This window comes from Ptychodera flava, chromosome 17 (genome assembly GCF_041260155.1).
Source record: "Ptychodera flava strain L36383 chromosome 17, AS_Pfla_20210202, whole genome shotgun sequence".
Taxonomy (NCBI): Eukaryota; Metazoa; Hemichordata; class Enteropneusta; family Ptychoderidae; genus Ptychodera; species Ptychodera flava.
The window spans coordinates 8,539,174-8,559,841 of NC_091944.1; the positions used below are offsets into that span (position 1 = coordinate 8,539,174).

At 36.8% G+C, this 20,668-nt stretch overlaps 1 protein-coding gene across 1 annotated transcript in view; it reads left to right on the forward strand.

Annotated features, from left to right (window-relative positions):
- The window catches only part of LOC139115316 (F-box only protein 9-like), a 28,688-nt gene that overhangs the window by 2,307 nt on the left and 5,713 nt on the right, over positions 1 to 20,668 (forward strand). The window contains exons 2-10 of the mRNA XM_070677338.1: positions 509 to 724; positions 2,075 to 2,132; positions 11,960 to 12,052; positions 13,731 to 13,767; positions 14,535 to 14,631; positions 15,923 to 16,086; positions 17,298 to 17,497; positions 18,902 to 19,020; positions 19,625 to 19,735. Coding sequence (XP_070533439.1) covers positions 509 to 724; positions 2,075 to 2,132; positions 11,960 to 12,052; positions 13,731 to 13,767; positions 14,535 to 14,631; positions 15,923 to 16,086; positions 17,298 to 17,497; positions 18,902 to 19,020; positions 19,625 to 19,735 — 1,095 coding nt within the window. The remainder of the gene's footprint in view (positions 1 to 508; positions 725 to 2,074; positions 2,133 to 11,959; positions 12,053 to 13,730; positions 13,768 to 14,534; positions 14,632 to 15,922; positions 16,087 to 17,297; positions 17,498 to 18,901; positions 19,021 to 19,624; positions 19,736 to 20,668) is intronic.

Here is a 20,668-nt window from a genome sequence, read left to right on the forward strand (position 1 = left end):
CCTCCAGCTCCTCAAATCGTAGGCTGAAATCTCTTGCAGCCCCTCATGGATAGGATTTTAGAAATTTTATGAAAAAAAAGTGTATTTAAACAGGACCACTGCTATAGCTTTTCAGCCTACCAATCTTTGTTCACAAATTTTGTAACGTATACTTAATATACCAGCATGCTTGTGAATTTTTACACTAGTGTGTAAATTATGAAGGCGAAAAGTAGGTTTCTGCTTTGATTCGTGACTAGGCACTCATATTACATAAAAACGATCAAATAACTAATATGAAAAGTAAGTATGAATCTTGAGCTTGTAAAATTTTCTGTGTATTCTTGAACCACTTACCTTTCAAAATTTTGAGTGGACATAAAATAAAGAATTTAATTAGTATAGCCATTCTGACTTAGTAGGTTACCTCTAATCTTAACTCTTGTGCAGAAAGAAAGCCAAAACAATAATCATCATGTGATGGCTGTGCTAACTATGCTGTTTGTTTACAATCTCTCCAATTCCACAGGCATCTAATGAATGCATTATTCCACTCTGTGATGATGTGTCAGACGAGGAGGAGGAGGAGGAGAATGCTAATAACCCCTCCATTGAAGTGGAGCTGGCCAACTTTCGTCAGAAGTGGCAAGATGAGCTGTCCGGAGGGCCCAACAAGTCATTTAGAAATGTCCAGACGGTGAAGAAAAATAAGAAGAATGAGGAACAGGCTACTGTTGAAGAGAGGGTAAGACTTTCTGTGGTCAGTGCTACTCAAGCAGCAGTTTTTTTCTTTAGAATCAGAGGGTAGAAATTCCAAAAGGGGGTATTTGCAAGAAATACAAGACTCTCTTTGGTTAGTTATATTTAGGGGACAATAATCACAAATTGTCTGTGATTTTGCTCAATAAAGATGCTAATTTTCCCACAAGAGTCTTTGAAATCTACCACAAAATACCAAAGGCAATCTATAGCCGTAATACAGCATGACAAAATGTGATCTAAGTTCCAGTTGCCAGTTTAATATTGGAGAAGGGGAATTGTAAGTTAAGGGACCTATACTCTCAATTCAGTTGAACAAGTCAGTAAGACTCTAAGAGCATCTAAAAGCATTGTTCTTGTGCCCTTGCACTAATGCAAGTACCGCAAACTGATGGCATTTTATTCTATCCTTATATCGTTGTTTTGACAAGTACTTTGTTTGTGGTAGGGTAAGTTTGTGGATTTGTTAATGTGAAAGTAGATCAAATTTACTAAAGGTTGCAAATTCAAAATGTGATAATCAGCTAGAATTAGATGTCAAAATGATGACATTTCTCTCTTATGCCACAGTCAATCTAGTGCTCCAGTGTTCAGGTCAAGTTCGTTATCGCATGCCATCCAAAGCAAAGGTGTCCTTGTTCATAAGATAAAACAATTCTAAAGTTTGCCAATCAGGTGGCTTGATTCAGATAACGTATATTGTAATTTGCTTGATTCGTAGAAGTGCCTCTTGGCATTAATGACATACATTTTCAAGTTGTAATTTTCATTCAATACCATGTATGTTCTATGCCCATGAACTACCTAATATTGTAACATCTTCATCAAGAGAAAAATATAAAGTGGACATCATTTATGTTTTCAATTGTACGTCTTACAAACTATGTGGATTATTTGGTTTCGCTTATCCCTTTCGTTTGCATCAGTTTTGCCTCGGAGCTGTTTTAATATATACAATATAAGCTTACCTAAGCCACTGACTGATGCATAAATTTTCTTTGTTTCAGCACTGATTGTGATGATATAACGTCAGTTGTAGAATAGGCTAACTTGAATAACCCAGGCCACCATTCATATGGTTGTGTTTCTTCAAATGCTTACTCTGAACAATGTCCAAACTATAAATCTGATTCTGGCAAATTTTAATGGAATGAATTGAAGCTCAGCATAATCACTCTTTCTCTAGCAGTTTGTAGAATGCACTGGCTATGTTAATATCATTAGTAATGTATAACCTGTCCGCTGGTGTCAATATGAAGTATCACTTTACATTTCTTCAAAAAACACATAGATGACTAACAGTGTGTTTGCTCGGTCTCTCTTCTCTCCTATCAAGGCAAAACATCTCTTCTTGCAAGGAGTCAATGCTGAAAAGAATGGTGATTTGTATGAAGGTATGCATATTTATAATTGCATTTCACTGTAAGGGTATGTGCAAGAGACAGAGCTGGCAATGTGCAGTGGCTCAGAAGGCTATATCTAATTGGTAGATTGTTAATATTTACATTCATTGAAAAGAGTTGGAAACAAGGGTTATTCACTACCAGTAATTATTTGCAACAACTTACGGAATAGTAAACTAAGGCTACAGGTATTCTCCATCTGATTGGCTGTTTGTAAATCATTCAGTAAGAACAATAAGTTTTAGCTGACCACTTAGGTAAAAGCTTCTTAGACACTGCACATTAGCCCAGACAGAGTCAATCATTGTTAGTCCCCACGGACACCGTCCGGGGGACTTATAGGTTGGTCATGTCCGTGCGTGCGTCCGTGCGTGCGTGCGTGCTTGCGTGCGTACGTGTGTGCGTCCGTCCGTCCGTTCACGCAGATATCTCAGAGATGCAAGAAGCGATTTCATTCAAACTTGGTACAAGGATTACTTCATATGTCATACAGATGCACGTCGATTTGTTTTGTGATACGATCCAATATGGCCGCCAGGCGGCCATTTTATTACGATTTTTTCATGTACAGAGCCATAACTCAGACATGTTTCAACTGATTTTATTCAAAGTTGGTACAAAGACATTGACCAATGTCATAGATATGCACGTCAATTTTTTTTGTGATACGATCCAATATGGCCGCCAGGCGGCTATTTATTATGATTTTTCATGTACAGAGCCACAACTCAGACATGTTTCAACCAATTTTATTCAACATTGCTACAAGGACATTGACCAATTTCATAGATATGCACGTCGATTTGTTTTGTGATACAATCCAATATGGCCGCTAGGCGGCCATTTTATTACAATTTTTTCATATACAGAGGCATAACTCAGGCATATCTCAACCGATTTTATTCAAAATTGGTACAAGGACATTGACCAATGTCATAGATATGCACGTCAATTTGTTTTGTGATACAATCCAATATGGCCGCTAGGCGGCCATTTTATTACAATTTTTTCATATACAGAGGCATAACTCAGGCATATCTCAACCGATTTTATTCAAAATTGGTACAAGGACATTGACCAATGTCATAGATATGCATGTCAATTTGTTTTGTGATACGATCCAATATGGTTGCTAGGCAGCCATTTTATTACGATGTTTTCATGTACAGAGCCATAACTCAGACATATTTCACCAGTATCATTCAAAGTTGACATTGACCTATTTCATACATATGCTCGTCAATTTGTTTCACGTCATGTAGCAGTAACATGTCAATTATTGAAGTTTCGTAAGTAGGCTGATATGTCAAGAAATATGTACTGCATCAAATTCATGAAACTTTATACAGATGTTAACCGATGTTAAGCTCACATTGCTTTAACATTGAAAAAGACATTTATCAGTGTCATTTTAATTAATTTGTAATTGCATAAGTAATGAACTTTCCTAATTAGGGTGATATAGCCACAAATTAATACAACGTCAAATGTGATGAAACTTGATACAGATGTTGATCTCCTAGTGTTGTAAATACTGCATCAAACTTTATGAAATATGGTACCAGTGATAATCTGTTAAGTGTTAGAATTGTATGCAAAAATGTTTTGCAACATCCTGTTGATTAATTCCTAGTTGACTCATTTTATGAACTTTAGGATGGTGGCCTACATTGCTTTTATGTTTTCATCACCATGGAACTCATTCTTGGCCATTGAGCGCCATCTGTATCAAAGTATTTTTATCACAGACCTAATTAATGAAGAGGACTCTATCCTCTCTGAGGACATGTAATCAAAGTACCCATTAACAAGTGGGGACTGTGTCATCAATGATGACTTGTTCTCAGTGGATTTTTTTTTTTTGGGGGGGGGGGGGCAGCTCGCCCTTGTGTTTGTGATGGCTGCCAGTCTCTTTGTACAACTGGCGCCTAAAACCACAGTTTTGCATTCTGTTGGCTAAAAGACAGTGTGGTCACAGTAATTGTAGGTCAGGACTTTGATTGTATTGATCATCTGTCAGTGACTTACACTGTACAGTGAATTGTCTACACTTTGCACAGATACAATGTAGTGGAGAGCAACTGTCAGTGCATTCTGTAGTTTCAACTAAAATGCAGCAGATGAAAACAGTCCAGGACATTTAAGGAATACACTGCACCTTTACAAGCTACCGTAATCAACTAAAAGTATGATTATTCTGAAAAAAACAGAATTGCAGGTTATACTTTGGCATATGACAGGGCTGGTCAATATTACAATGCCACTCGAGTCCACCATTCAAACTTCCTAATAAAATCTTGACAGATGCCAAAAGTCTCAATTTTCCTGTCAAGCACTTAAAAATTCCTAAATTTTGCCTTCCTATCATTCAGTAGAACATAATCAGTATATTCCCATGGTTTTGCACGTAAGTCATTGTGGCTTTCAAAAAATCTCTCCGATTCAACAGCCAAACCTGATTATATATTCACATTTAAAACAAGCATACCTGGTTTAGCTGGAAAGTTTACATAAATTACTGGAAATGGTGGGTGATGTCATTATTTTAGTCTGTATAGACCTCTGTGGTATCGAAATTAGTTCAAAGGGTGAAAGATTGAAGTATTTGTCGGGTCACTTCTTAAAATCCAGTTTCACAACTTTGCATGATGGAACTTCTGTGCTTGTACAGATATATTAAAGGTCTGGTGAAATGGTCCCGTTCTTGAGACTGAATATCTTCCAGGGGGGCAATACTATTACACTCCCAACAGAATTGCAACCAAAAAGTACGCGCAAGTGTTAATTTTTTTGATATTTCTATGCGCGGCTTTCATCGGGTCATTTTGCAACACCCAGGTCACGCCCTCAGCGGGAGTCAAAGTTGGCCGTCTGTGACGTCACAGGTGTGTTCATTTACATCGAATAGCGGTCCCACGCCGCCTTATCTCTGCCCGGTATCCGCTAAACAAATACACTGTTCGCGCTGCCTATTCGCCACGTTAGTCGATGCGAATTGAAATCCGAAGTGGCGAAAAAAAAAGATCCTTATTTGCCACAGTGGCGAAACTGATTTTTGTTCAAAAGATATGGCAAATTAAAGAAAAAACGTGGCTGTTTGTAGTCTTTTGTTGATCTGGCTTCTCTCTCGGCGATTCGCAAAACTGTATCTACTTCCGTATTGCGTCACAATCTTTCGTCGTACGTATTTGCAATCGAGCCAAGTCTCGCGAGAGATTTGACGTTATGTAGTCTAGTCCACAGCATGCTTAAATGGCTCTCGCGAGAATTGAAACTTCGACGCACGCAATCGAGCCCTCGCGACAAATTTGACGTCACTTTGTCTACTGTACTGCAGGCATAGGAACGCCCGCTCACGAGAATTGAAACTTTTGCTATAGGCCTACATAGCAGACATACGAATTTTAATCGAGGCCACAAGGTTCGATGTTGCAGTTGATTTGCATTGCGGTCTGGCGGTTCCGTGTTGTGCATTTTAATCCATGTTGCGGTCGATTTGCATTGCGGTCCTCGTGGTCCGGTATTACCTATTGTTCTTCATTTTAATGGCCTCCATGCGCACAGTCCAGAGCTGCAGAGGGACTGTGCTCCATGATTTGTACCGGGTATTTATATCGCGATCTCTACGTTCCGTGTTGTTGTTCGTTTTAATGGCAGTCACAACGTTCAGTGTTGGTGTTCATGCAGTTGATTTGCATCGCGGTCCCAATTTTGTAGCGTGTAGCGAGGCAGGCTCAGGGACCGTGGCCGATCGTACGAACCAGAATAGACAAGCACATTGGTTCAAAAACCATAGTGGTGCGGCATGGCAAACCCATTGTGCATTTTGTGATAAAAGTACCAAACTTGGCTCAAATGTGTCTTAATATGTGCTGAACAAATTCAGATACCGAGCCACTGAAAATCTGCCGAAGCGTTGCCATGGCAACCATTTTTTCAAAATGGCTGCCAGACAGGTATTTCTCACCTAGTAAATGTCAACTGCAGAAGTTTTTGGGTAACTTTAGGTTGGATATTTTCAATAAGAAACTGTGAAAAGAGTTATTTGAAAATTCTTTTTAATTTTCTTCACCACCTGACTTGTTAAACGGGTAAATACAGACAAAAAACACAATTCTTATGCATAAAATGCACGGTATTAGATCCTATAAAAGGATGACGCTATGTAAGCAGTCAAGATATGTTAGGCCGTGGGCTAGAGGGGTCTACTTGCACCCCCAGGATAACAAACCTATCTTTTTAGAAGCCTTGGGATCCCTAGAATACGAAATAGAATTTTGACAGGAAAAATATAGGGATGCAATAACTGTTATGGTCGACTTTTGAACGGTACCGCAAAATAACCATTTTGCTCCCCACGTGCATTTTTCTTGTAGTACTTGTAAGTCATCTGCTAAGTTTTTTTTAAACATAACCTGACTTGTCGGATATCATTAGAATGGAAATTTATTCCTCTTTAAAATGACATATGTAGTATGCAATATCTTCGATAGATTTTTTATGAAATGGGACCAAAACTTACCCAATACCCCAAAAATCTGAAATTCTACCACTTTTTTACCTTGGCATAACACAAAAGGCAATGCTTTGTATGACATCTGTTAATTCGCTACAGGGACATGTCAAAATGTGAATAGACTTTTGATAGGAAAAATATTGGGATGCTATAGGTCTACCGGTCATACTTTGAAGGGTACCGCAAAATTACAGTATTGCCAACTCGCATGCATTTTCGTTAAACCTGTCTTCTTGTAAGTCATCTGCTGAGCTTATTTTTTTACATAACCTAGCTTGTGGGCTAACATTGGAAAGGGATTTTATTCTTCTTTTAGATGACATATTTTAATATGCAATATCTTCCATAGCTTTTATAAAATATGACAAAACTTACCCTATACCCCAAACTTTATATTGCAAATTACTGTCACTGCTTATCTCAAATTCTACCAATTTTTACCTAAACATATTAAAAGGGCAATTCTCTGTGTGCAATCTGTTTTATTTGCTACGGAGACATATGAAAATATGAAAGAGACTTTTAACAGAAAAAAAATTGGAAAAGGGAACTGTAAAGTCAAAGTATTGCGAATCGCATCTTGTTTGTTAAACGTCAAATTCTACCATTTTTTAACCTAGACATATAATAAAGGGTAATGCCTTGTATGAAATCTGTTTTATTTGCTATAAGGACCTGTCACAAATACGAAATAGACTTTTGGGCAATGCCTTGTGTGAAATCTGTTTTATTTGCTAGAAGGCCGTGTCACAAATATGAAATAGACTTTTAACTGAAAAAATATTGGGACGCAACAGCTGTCACAGTCATGTGTTGAAGGGTACCGCAAAATCATGATTTTGAGACCCACGAACATTTTTATTAACCATGTCTTTGTTTAAGTCATATGCCGAGCCTAACTTATACATAACCTGGTTGTGGGGTATCATTAGCAAAGCGATTTATTTTTCTTTAAGGTGAACTTTTGTAATATACAAATATCCTTTACAGTTTTCATGAAATAGGACCAAGACTTACCTAATACCCCAAAAGATTACATTTCAAATTACGGCTTATCTTACGTTTTACCATTTGCTTTTGCTCCACACAATACAGAAGGCAATATAATGCTTATATGAATGTTTGTAACAGACGTATGTCAAAATATGAAGTGAACTTAATATAATTTAGTCGCCATTGGGATCATATTTCTACGGGTACACAGATACGGCAAATTTCCTGAAACATAAATTTTATCAAACACGTCTTTATGAAAGAAGTCAGCCAAAATCATAGTCACGGATGATCTCAAAATATTATCAGCATCGTATATTAAATTATTTTGTTTCAAGTTTGTTTTATAAACTGTATCAATGAGCACAGCTAATTCAACAGTTTAGCTGATCCAATAATCGTTTCTAAACATTATACATTACATCAAAATTACCTGGGCGTTCCTGAAGAAAAACTTGTATAGATATATCAGAAAGCTGGACTTTCTTTATTAACAAAATATTATGGAATAGATATACCTGATATTTAGCTGCTCTAATTATCGTTTCCAAACTTCATAAATTAGAATAAGTGTCTAAAGATATGTCATATAGCTTGGCTTTCTTCAATAACAAAAATAGGGATCTGTCCAATATTTAGCTGCTCTAATGATAATTTCTAAACTTCATAAATAAGCAGAAATTTAGCTAGCCATTATTAGGTACTTTATTCCTGGATATATCCGATATTTGGTCGATTTAATTATCGTTTCTAAACTTTATAAATTGGCTCAAGTTTAGCTGACATTCTTCAGTAAAATATTTTCAGGATATATCCGATATTGAACCGATCTAATTATCGTTTCTAATCTTTACGAATTAAATCAAAGGATGTTCAATAGTTTAAAAGCATGTATCTGATACTTGATCGATCTCATTATTGCTTCTACACTCAGTATACTTTTTAAAGTAGTTCAGATTTAGCTGGGCTGACATGTTCAAAACGTTCAAAATTTGGTAATAGCTTTTCTGTAATTGTATGTCACTGAATGTGCAAATGATTTATTGTGAATACAAAACTGCGTAAATTCTCTGAGATTTATGTTTCAATCTGGACTACAGTGTCACTGTTTGTATAGGAAGGTTCCCAATTGATCATACAATTGGCCAGCCAACACTACCTTGCTTAGCTCTTGGGTGTATGTGTCAAGTGGATAACAAGAAATGATTGGTAAATATTTAGGATTGTCGTTTAAACTTGTTGTCTTAGCCTATGTAAACACCATGGAAAGGAATAAAATACTCGCCAGCTGACTAGCCATGTAAAAGCAAGCAGAGATCGGGGAGTGCCAAGCCCGGACGTGACGGACAAAAGTGCAGGATTGTGTTTTAGCTTTACTTTCCCTACCTTTCATGTTTGTTAAAACAAAAGAAAGTGGAGTAATACAATTTAATTTATGGTGCCATGTTTTTGCATTTTGCAAGTTATGTACGACCAAGAAATTAGTACCAAAATATACGATGTTCAAAATATTATAGGCATGAATCCATATATATATTTATGCAATAGACCATCGACATTGAAATAACTCTAAAACCAATATCTAAATCATGAAATAGATATCAAATTACAGAAGATAAGTTTCATGTGAAATGAATTATGAAAAGTTATGTATAAAATATAGTACATATAGCCGAAAAATAATATAAAAATATGATCGTGTTCTCCACGTGGTCAAATTTTAAACGGCTGCACTTATGTACTAATTGTAGTTACATGATAAATCTCTAACATTGACAATTATGGGATTATATAAGAGATTTCCCCCAAAATGTTATTGTTTTTAACGTTAAAACTAGAAGGGTTGTTATACAATAAATATTATTGTACTTTTTTGTATGTAGGCCTACGCGTGAATGTAGATGAACAAGAGTGAGAGATAGGGTTAAATTCCCCGCACAATTTTCCATGTCAGGCCTTGTGATTTAACACCCTGCAAAACTTGTCAATGGCTGACTTATAACAATTAGAAAAGATAATTAGTCAATGTCAAAATATTGCACATATTCAACATTTCTACTCAAGAACACTCCATCCATTGGAAGAACATGGAACAGGCTGTAATTACACTCGGACGCATCATACCCTCCCCACCACAGCCATGGGCCAATCTAGGCCTATTTGCAAAACCTGGTGAGTGTCGCACGCACCAGCTACAACTCTAAAAATGCTTAAAACTGGTGCACCAACGATTAAAAATAAGAATAAAATAATAAAACTCTGAACAATACCTTCTGATAGTCTAACTACACAGAACAGCTGACAGCTGATCATCGTATAAAACATTCAATTTGACAATTTTGAATCTTCCACTTTTGCCTTGTTTCAACCATATTGTCAATAATTTTATTAAGAGAACCCGTTTTTCTAGTAAAATGAAATTATAAAACAATAAAAAATGCAAATAGTAATCTTAATATGCATTTATGATGGTAATACATCCACTATTCACAACAGACTCATCCCTAAGAGCAGCAACTGTGGGATTTTACAGTAATTGATGGTCGTCATATTTGAAAATGGCCGCCACACCAGAACGAGGCTCTACCTGTGAGGGATCGGTATTCAAATTGATTTTAAAACAATAAATATGCAAATGGTAATCTTAAAAGGCATTTATGATGGAAATACGTCCTCTATTCACCTCAGAATCATCTGTAGAGCAGCAACTATGGGATTTTATAGTGACTGATGGTCGCCATTTTTAAAAATGGCCGCCACACCAGAACGAGGCTCAACCTGTGGTGGCTCGGTATCCAAATTGATTTATATTATGATAATCTACATTCGTACCAAATTTCATGCTTTTATCACAAAATGCACAATTGTTATGAAAATTTTGGTTATGCCGCACCACTATCAGTGTTTGACGGGAACTCGAAAAAGTTTACAGTTGAGCCGTTACGTTCTTGCCGCTGTCACAGCCACTAAATAACAACGTCTCCCCATAGTGAAATTAAAGGAGGACACTGTCCGGATCATGTAAGCGGAAAACCTAGAAGTTACCCCCGTGGGGAGATTACGGAGGTGTGAAATACCTTACTTCCCGTTATGAGATACGGCGTCGGGCAAACTTCGGAAAGCCGAAAAAAGTCGACTGGAGAGGCTCGGCGGACACGCCCATATCGCATTTTTCTTTTGCCATATTTCATAATCACGCGCGCTAAACGAAAAAAGAAATGAATGTGACTGTTTTATAGACCATCAACTGTATTTCTGTGATTTTGCAACATGGGCATTTCACCAGACCTTTAAGGCACTCCCTTTGACCTGTTCACCAAAATCACTGTAAACAGAGGTGTGCTTCCCTTTGGGAACTATAGGTTTGGGCAAAACTATGGTAGTGAAAGGGTTAAGTTAATCTAAAAGGGTTTTGAGATGAGTATTGAAGGACATTTTTAGGGAAATATTTGGATAGTTGGGCTGAGTGATTATTCGTTACTGAAAATGTACAGATATTTCCCTCTGTCAACTATGTAGGCCTTACTGTAATGCATTTTGCTTTGTATGATATTGTATTCACTTGTGATGAAACAAAAGAACCTTAATAACTTGTATAATCACTTTGTTATCATCATTATAGATTGCCTCAAATCATGATATTTCCTTTTTCAAAAGCAGCTTTGACACTGATGATTATTTTGGCATATTTCACTAATATCACACACAAATTAATGAGTATGGTAATTTTATATGCAAATTAGTTGTGCCCTGACTTGTTCATTCCATCATAGATTGTGCAGCAGTCTCTACAGTCTATGAATCCATGAAGATTCCTGTTCAATTTTGTGATAAATGAAAGGCTTGTGCTGCTACCCATGCCAGTATACCGTAGTGTTCCCTGCTCCATTGCTTTTTGGCCTAGCCTACGCACACACTGTATAAGATTTCGAGGCTAGAAGTTTCAAGAATTCAGTTTTTATCTGATTGAGCACTTAATTTTAGTGCAGTCAAAAGTTGGCTCTTGTGCTCATGTAAAGGTATTAATTTGTGAATTGCATCTTCATAATGGTAAAGACCATTGCCTGACCTTTTTCATATTTTTAGTATTTCATGCATGCATTTTGTTAACCAGTTGCATGAAAAATCTTGTAATAGGCAGGCTACAAAAATAAATAGACAGACAGAACACACGTTATGTACATTGTGTTTTCAAGCTTTATACCTGTCAAATTGTAACGTTGCCAATGCCTTCATTTTCCAAGTTACCTACAGGAACTGGTTGTCAATAGATACTGATACATTTTATCACTATACTCTTCTTCGTCAGCTATTCGATACTACAGACAGGCAGTTCAGTTGGTACCTGATATTGAATTCAAGATTACTGATTATGTAGGAGGTGGCTCTGCTGTTACTGTGGGTAGGTTTGATGTATTTGTGTCAACAATCATTGAATTACTTTTTCTATAAATATCATCTTGATTAGTACAAACTGTCATTTACTAGAGTGATGATTGTTCATATCGATGAAAGTATCATATCTTTAACAATCAGACTCTTAAATATGCAAAATGGTTCTGACTATCGTAACAATGTTTTGTATGCATGTCAATAATTCCTTGCAATGCTGTTGTTATAAATGATTCTACTGACAAAGACCTGATTTTTATCTGTTGGAAAGTACCATCATATCAACATTTACCAGAGTTTTTGAAATGACTCTTTACAAAGTGTAAGACATCACTTTTTGTCAATGCCTCTAACTTAGATACACCAGCAACCATAAAAAATTCATAAATCCAGTGTGAATGATTAACGTTGTTAGATCTTATTTCATGAACTCTTTGATCATTGAACTAAGAAATTTCTTGAAACTTCTTGTGCCAACTGTATATTCGTATATGTAATGCATGAAATTGTCTTCTGCATTGGAGAAAACTTTCTTCAGTAAGCACTGCATAAATTAATTGAGCTCAGCAGGCATACTGTGTATGTGCATACATGTGCTTATAAATTGCAATTTGCCACCGGTTATGAATGGATCAATGACAAGGCAGACAGAGCAGTGCTGTCCAAGATGTGTTACTTTGTTTGATGTCCATACATCTTCATAAATCAGTGTTTCAGCTGCCCGCTCACCAACATGCGACTAACAAATCGCATTTTAGTAGGAGTTCTGTATTAGGACTACCCAAACTGACAATGCCAAATACATGTATGATGAGACTGCCAACAAACCAACTCCTGTTGACTACGCAACTGGCAACTTTGTTCAATCTTGGCACAAAGACAAACTTGGCATATTTACAATGAGCTATTGTACATTGTTGAGTAACAGGCTCCTTCTCAATTTGGATTTTTAGGGGAGGGGCCCCCTTTTTTTTACCAATGTATTCATATGTTAATATCAATACAAAAGAATACATTTTCACAACAAAAAAGAATATGCAAAATATGCATTGTTATGTAAATTTCATCTCAATTTCAAAGCTGTGGGGAACCCTCTGTAACCAAAGCTATTTATTGAACCGCCGAAAATAACGCAACATTTTCATTGTGTGTATGACCATTTGATCCCAGAGTCTTCATTTGAACCTGAGATGAAATTTTGTAAACTCAATTTTAAAATACAATTACAAGAGAGAGCAGAAGTTGAATATAAGAGTAAATTGATGACAGCCAGTGTAGCATGCCAAGCTGTACAAAGCTGTACGTGTAAGTACCAACAGTGAGTAATGGGTTCGGCATGTGTAAGTTTTGGTTTAGTGAGTACGTTCTGAGCTCTGCTAGTGTAAGTGACAAGGATATTTTATTGCTCAGCTGAAACACTGATCAATCCATGGTATGTCGCATTATTTGCACCCGCTCATCGTCTTCAATCCACATGTTGCTTTGTTTGCAATCCATCTATCTTCATCCGTCCATGCAATGCGGCATTGTCATCAGTCCCTCGCATGGTGTCTTGTTCATCGTCATCAATCCTGGTACGCCGTGTGTCGCTCTACGTGTGATCCATACATCACCTTAAATTACTCTGCGTCAAATAATCTCCTCAGACAGCAATACATAGTAATTTTGTTATCAAACATTTCTGACAGATGAAGACGAATCGGATGAGAATGAATCCACTGACAGGTGAGTTAGCACATTCCTTGTTCATTATTTAAGCCTTTCACCATAATGGTTTAGCCCATTTCCATTGTTTTCTATGCTAGATTTGGACCTGTTTACAAGGAATTAGGGATGGAAGGGTTAAATCAGTTATGGAGGATGTCCAGCAAAAGATAACCTTGAAACTTTGAAAGGTGTAAACAGTGTGAAAAGAAACTCAATTTTAGACTTTTTAAACATTTTTGTTAGACCTAGAGTCACAAAGATACCGTTCCTGGGAAGGTTTTCAGAAGGTGATTGTTGAAAACCAGTTTACGGCAAAGCAAACAACTCATCAATGTGGTACATGTCCTGCAAATACTGTAAATTCAGTTAAAATTTTGATTTTGCCCAACTACTAGAAGATATGTGAAAACACACAATGGGGGAATTGAAATACTTTCCTGGTGGAAAGTCAGTTATTTTATACAGCGAAATGTTGACAGTTTGATAAATTATAAGCGTCATTGTACCTGTAGTTGTATCTATGAAGGTCCTGTGTGTGAACACCAATGTACAAATTGTGTTCTGTGGCCCTCTGTCTCATGCTTCAAGAACACAGACATCAGGAATATGATAGAGTCATTGTAGCAGTAACACACATTGATATTCCTGTATCAGGGCTGAAAAACTCATCAAACTTTGCATGAATCACACTCTTTTTATTGTGTCATGGTTCTGGTACGGATATTCTATGAGGATATCCATACTTGTTTTTGTTTCAACTGATGTGTTTCTTGTGTCTTTCTCAGCTACAGGGAAGATGATAAGCTACCAGATGTCACCCAGCATTTGCAGTCCTTGACAATAGATACCAAGAGTCACTGTGAACCTAGGTTCCCTCAGACAGTAAGCATAAAATACCCCCTTATTGTCTCTTATGCTTTTTATTTAAGTCAAAAAAATCTGTACACAGAACAGAAAAAGTTTCCCTGAAACAAGGTAACAAGGGAATACTGCCCTCTAGTGGTGACTGAAGGCCCTCTTGTGAAAATACTATGCAACATTCTTTTTTTTAATTAAATGAAAAAGTCCACAAATTGCCACTGGAGAATCATCCGAAACCACATAAACTGTCTTGTAAGATGATCTAGGGAGAACTCTACATTTTATGTCCTGTAAGTTTATATGTACTCACCTCTTGCTACTGGTTAAACGGGAAGTTACAAGGCCGTAGGCGCACAACAGGGGGATTACTGATGACGCAGTCATTTGCATACACTGGTGGGAGTTTTTGAATTCTCATGGCATCGCCTTGACCGTATGAGAAATTGAATAATCATGATTGGCACTTTCGTGACATATGCAAAGAGGGGTCAAATGGTTGTACAGGGAACACATTTTGAAACATATGCGTTCTCCGACAAAAAACGGAACATTTTTTCAGTTTATTTTTTACTCAAGTTTAGTCGCTATATATTCACAGACATCATATGCAAGATTCAATGACAATGAACGCCTGAAACATGGCAAAATTATGGGATTCTGGGACAAAACACAGCACATCCGATCAGTAGCATGGCTTTTTACATTTGCATAGATTTACGATAATCCGGCTTTTATAGGGGAAGTTCCTGTTTAACAGTTTTTTTAGTGGACAGTTACCTGTATACTCTGAAAAGTAAGTGTGCATTGTACGTAACCAAGTTCCATAGGCTATCAGCAAGACTAGTGAGCATTAAGTTTGTATGTGAATTTTCAGACAATATTGAACTACCATTACCAGAAATCTGTGACTTGAACATCAATTATGGTAGTATTGGTTAGCTTTCAAAAGTGAAAGACTTAAAGTTTTGCTCCAACTTTCCTAAATGAAACTCTCAAACATTCTCTCACCAAATCAAGAATAAAAATCAGGGGTATTGCTTTGCAACTTTAGCTTTAGGAAAACAGCTTACTGAACGTTCACCAATTATTGAAATTCAAATGGTAACCGTCCCTATGTTTACTCCATTGGGGGAAATATAAAATGTACAATTTTTGAGATGTTAAGATAGCGAATTTTTTCGTACTCTGACAGCTTGAAAATTAGACCCACAAGCAACAGACCAGAAAAGCCCTGCAGAAATTTGAGAGTCTAAATTTCTATTCTCGAGGCCTATTCCACTTATATCTGCTTTTCCTTCTGTTTTGTCTACAGGCCACCCACATCTCAGCTTTACCAGTGGAGGTGCTCATGTACATCCTGAGATGGGTAGTTTCCACAGAGCTTGATATGAGATCATTGGAACAGGTGTCGCTGGTCTGTCGTGGTTTCTTTGCCTGTGCTCGAGACCCCGAAATCTGGAAGATAGCTTGTACAAGGTAACACAATATGATATGCCAAACACTACAGTAATATGTCATGAAATTCAAAAGACTTGTTACCATGGTGAATCAAATTCTACTGAGGCGTACTTTTGATGAGATTGAACATAAAGCAAATTGTTTCAACAAATATAAAATTCAATGCAAAACAGATGTTGACAAGGTGTGAATTAGAGAGAATTACACTCACAGAATAATACATGTATGTGCCCTACATCAAAATACATATATATGCCTCTTGGTGTACTGGACTTAGTTTGCATTAGACTTTGGATAGCCATATTTTGTTTTGCTTTATGATTTTTGTACAAATAAAAAGTAGCTGTGTTTTGTAATATACCTGTATCCCATTATTGTGGCATCTGATTCTAGCAAATTGCAGCATGTATGTATATGACATCAGGTCTTACAGTAGTTGTGTGTGTATTCACCTAAAATTAAGGATTTGAGAGTGGCGGGTTTTCAAAACTAGGTCGTACTTCTATCAGCCTCAAAGTTTGAGTTGACCCACTTCAGTACTGTTGCATGGTCTTACCTGGATACCACAGTTTGAAGTTGGAAAGGTTACATTATTCAGCAGACATTTTTCAGGAAACTAACTTTGTTCAGATTCTTCCTATAAATCAACAGAGCAAGTAAATTTTCTTGACAAAATTGTTACAATGAAAATGCATTAATACATTTCATACATGGTTGTCTTATAAGGTAGTATTCGCCTCGAAAGTGAGAGACCTAAACTTTTGCTCAAGCTTGCCACAAAGAAACTTTCAACCATTCTTTTACCTGTTCAACCCCGATTCCCTGTAAACAGGTCCACAATGATCATTGTTAACAATGGTTTGGGCCAAACCATGGAGGTGAAAGGGTTAACCAAGTCAAGAGTTAAAATCAGGGGTCACTGTGCAAAGTTTTCTGGTACAGAAACAAATTACCTAATATTTACCGATATTTGAAATTGAAAAATGGCCACCATCCCTGTGTAAACTGAGTTAAACTTTATGGGGAAAAATGAAATTTTAAATTTTTAAAAACTAAGAGGGTAAAAACTTTTCTTACTCAAGAGCTGTAAAGTGAGCCACCGCAAGCAATAGACCAGAAGAGTATTAGAAAAATTTGAGGATCTGAATATCTGATCCCCAGGTGCATTCAACCTTAATCATGCAAACACCAATGTCAGTAAAAAACAAAATTGAAACTTGATTTTATAGAGTGTGGGGTATCAACTGCCACTTGACCAAAGAATACAAGACCTGGAGAAGTATGTTCATCGACAGACCACATCTAAAGTGCAATGGAGTTTACATCAGTAAGGCATCTTACATCAGACATGGTGAACAGTCCCTTGATTCATTCTACAGACCCTGGCACACTGTGGAATACTACCGGTATATCCGTGTGTTCCCGGATGGTAAGTCATTGTTTCCAGTGTTTTCCATAGGATGGTATTTGTGCAGGGAAGATTTCTTGTGTTCTTAAATGCAAGTATGCATTCCCTTGGTATTGTGTTGCAGTGACATTGTGGTTTCCACTTTCAAGTCAGATTTAGAAGTCAAGATCATGCAAAGAAATTCTCAATGTCTGCTGTTTTTAAAATATCAAACCCATTCATTCTCATAGATATTGATGACCAACCGTAGAAAGACACAATCATAATGACTTTTTGTCCAAGTGTTTACCTGCGACTATAGATGAAACACAACAATAACCATTGCTAATTTGGTTTGCACAGGAGCTACACATGTATTATATGGTGAATCTGTGATATAATGGGAATAAGTCACACAGGCTGAGCAGTATATTCATTAGCTCATATTTGGTTTTGTATATAAGTATATAAATACCAAAAAGAGCTTATATGATGAGTCTGTGGCGTCTGTATGTCTGTATATTTGTGGGTATGTATGTGCGGATGTATGTCCGTCACAGGCTCCCATACCGCCAAAGCTACCATCTCAGTATTTGATGCACAGGTAGATGCATGGGTTGAGATGTGAATTTGTTCAAATGAACACGTCAGTGTCAAAAATGTGCAAATGAGGTAAGAAAAAGGGAAATCCTGCAAATGTGCAGGAGTGATTGCATGCCAGTGACTTGAAACAGGCTAACTCCACTGACTTGAGTCATTTCCTGTCATTGTTTATGAACTGTTACATATTAACAGACCTGCTCAAACCATAGACAGTAGAGGGGAGGAAGACCGTCTATGGTCAAACTAAGGGGGGCTAGCTACCTTTCTGCTATGCATGTTGCTAAAGTTGACATCCAGTACCTAAAGTTTCAGACCTTAATTACTTTTGTCATTCTTGTTTTTCTGGTTTAAATATTTCTTGTTGTTTTTCTGGTTGTACTGTGCAGAAATCATTGTCATAACATCAACGTAGAATTTTCCTGTACTGAACAGATAGAAACAACATTTATTGTTGATCTTTGGTACCCATACTGGTATGTACCAATTCTGATCAAATTTGAGCGACACCGTATAATTGCGGTATTTTTATTCATGAACTATTAGTTATGTGCATACATTTGTCAATTGAAAGATTCAGTTTTTTAGCCATTTACTTGTGAGGGGCCTCTTACTATTGGTATTCACTTGCTTTGGTCATTCTTGTAGCCCTAAAGATCATGTCATACTACTGGTACCAGCATTGCTGGCCCTAACCCAATACCAGCTGACTTGGAATACAATTATTTTGTCATGTCATATTGTGGCCACATTCCTTATGGTTGTTACACAAGTGCACATAGCAGTATGATACATTTATGCAGATTCATATAGTAATCTTTGACATGGTGTGTTTTCTTTCCACAGGAGAGATACAGATGCTTACATCTCCTGAGACTCCCTACACCATCATACCAAAGCTCAGAACTAAATATTCCAAACTGTCAGGAGTTCTGAGTGGACATTACAGGATTGTCAAAGACAAGGTATTACTTTATCCATCCCATACTTGATACAGCGTTCCAGCATGCCCTCAACTCAAATATCCATTGAGTTGATTGATGAATATCTGGAGAGATCTCTTTTTGCGTCATCTCTAAACCAGTACATGTAATATGTAAAATATTCCTTGCAGAGAAAACATTCTTTTGTCAGTGGACACAATAATTTGTGCTTTGAAGGCATACTACAGTATACCAAATTGATTTATCCACTGACTCACATATGTTTTCTTGGACCCCAAGGCAATTTTGATGTTCAAGGATATTTCAAGGGATTTCTAGATAAACTCAAAGAGTTCAAACACTTGAAAGCGTAGAAGGCAAACTGATAAGATCATCTTGCAGTTTTTCTTTTCCCTTCATGTATGTAGGGTGACCTGAACTGCTCTCACTTGTTTTTCATTTCTGATTATTCTCTGTATCTAAAATGAAATTTCATTTACAAGCTTTGCCTTGTGTGAATATCTTTTCAGTGACACTCTACCACTATACCGGTAATGTGTGGTTTTATCATGCATGAACACCTTGCGTGCATCCGTTTTTACTCAAGCAGATACACTGTTTATCTCATCTCTGCCTGTACATGTAGATCTTTGCCGTCCTGAATAAAACGGACATCAAGATTTACGACAGATCCGTGAGGAGGTACAGAAGACAGAAGAGCAATGTTCCCCTGGAAACTGAGCAAACATTTCATGTTGTAAGTATTCAAACAACTTTTACAGGGCAGTGTGTCTGACACTAGGATCAGTGCTGTAGTTTGATAAACCATATTTTCATTCTGGAACATGACTGGTTGTAAGCCCTGTGAGATTTAGACAAAGGGTGGCTTATAAATGTTCACACATCCCAATGGTGGTTGTTGCCATTCTGTGTGTAGGTGGTATCACAGATCATAACGAAATTCTGATCTCTCTTGAGACACTCTATTACACCGAGATTTTTAAGCTGACAATGATATAAAATACCATGTTTCGTGAATGGTTCACACCATCATCCCTTTAAGGTGGTTGGAAAGGCTATTTTTGCACCAATTCTTTTCTCTGAGTTAATGTCAAGTTTCAAGTGTTAGAATCAAGATATTTAGTTCAAATTTTCAGTGTAACTCCCTTAGTTAATATTTTCTCCAAAGAATATAAAAATTGTATATTTACAGCCATGATTTTGAAATATGACACCAGTAAATATTAAAATTTGATTTTTCGTATTTATTTTACATATTTGAATTTAATAATAATTGGATAGTATTAATATTACCAAATTAGTTATAAATATGTTGACACTATTTATTGTAGATTTGTACTCAAAGAATCTAAAAATGCATTTACAATAGTAGTCACTTACTCTGAATGCCAGCACCGCCTTGTCAAACTTTCCTGAAAAACAGCAAATAATGACTTTCCCTTTTCAAACATTTTATTAAAAGCTAGGGGACCTCTACCATAGTTAATACACTAAGGACTCCCCAGCTTCTTCTTATTTGGTCAGTTTTTCAGAAGTTTTAACAGGCTATAACTCTGCAATGCCTTTGTGCCCAAATGTCTAGTTTTTTTATTCCACAGAGAATGTTGACTACTTTTATATTTTAATAGTTTTGTTGAAATTTATAACTGACGCTCTAGCCTTTCCAACC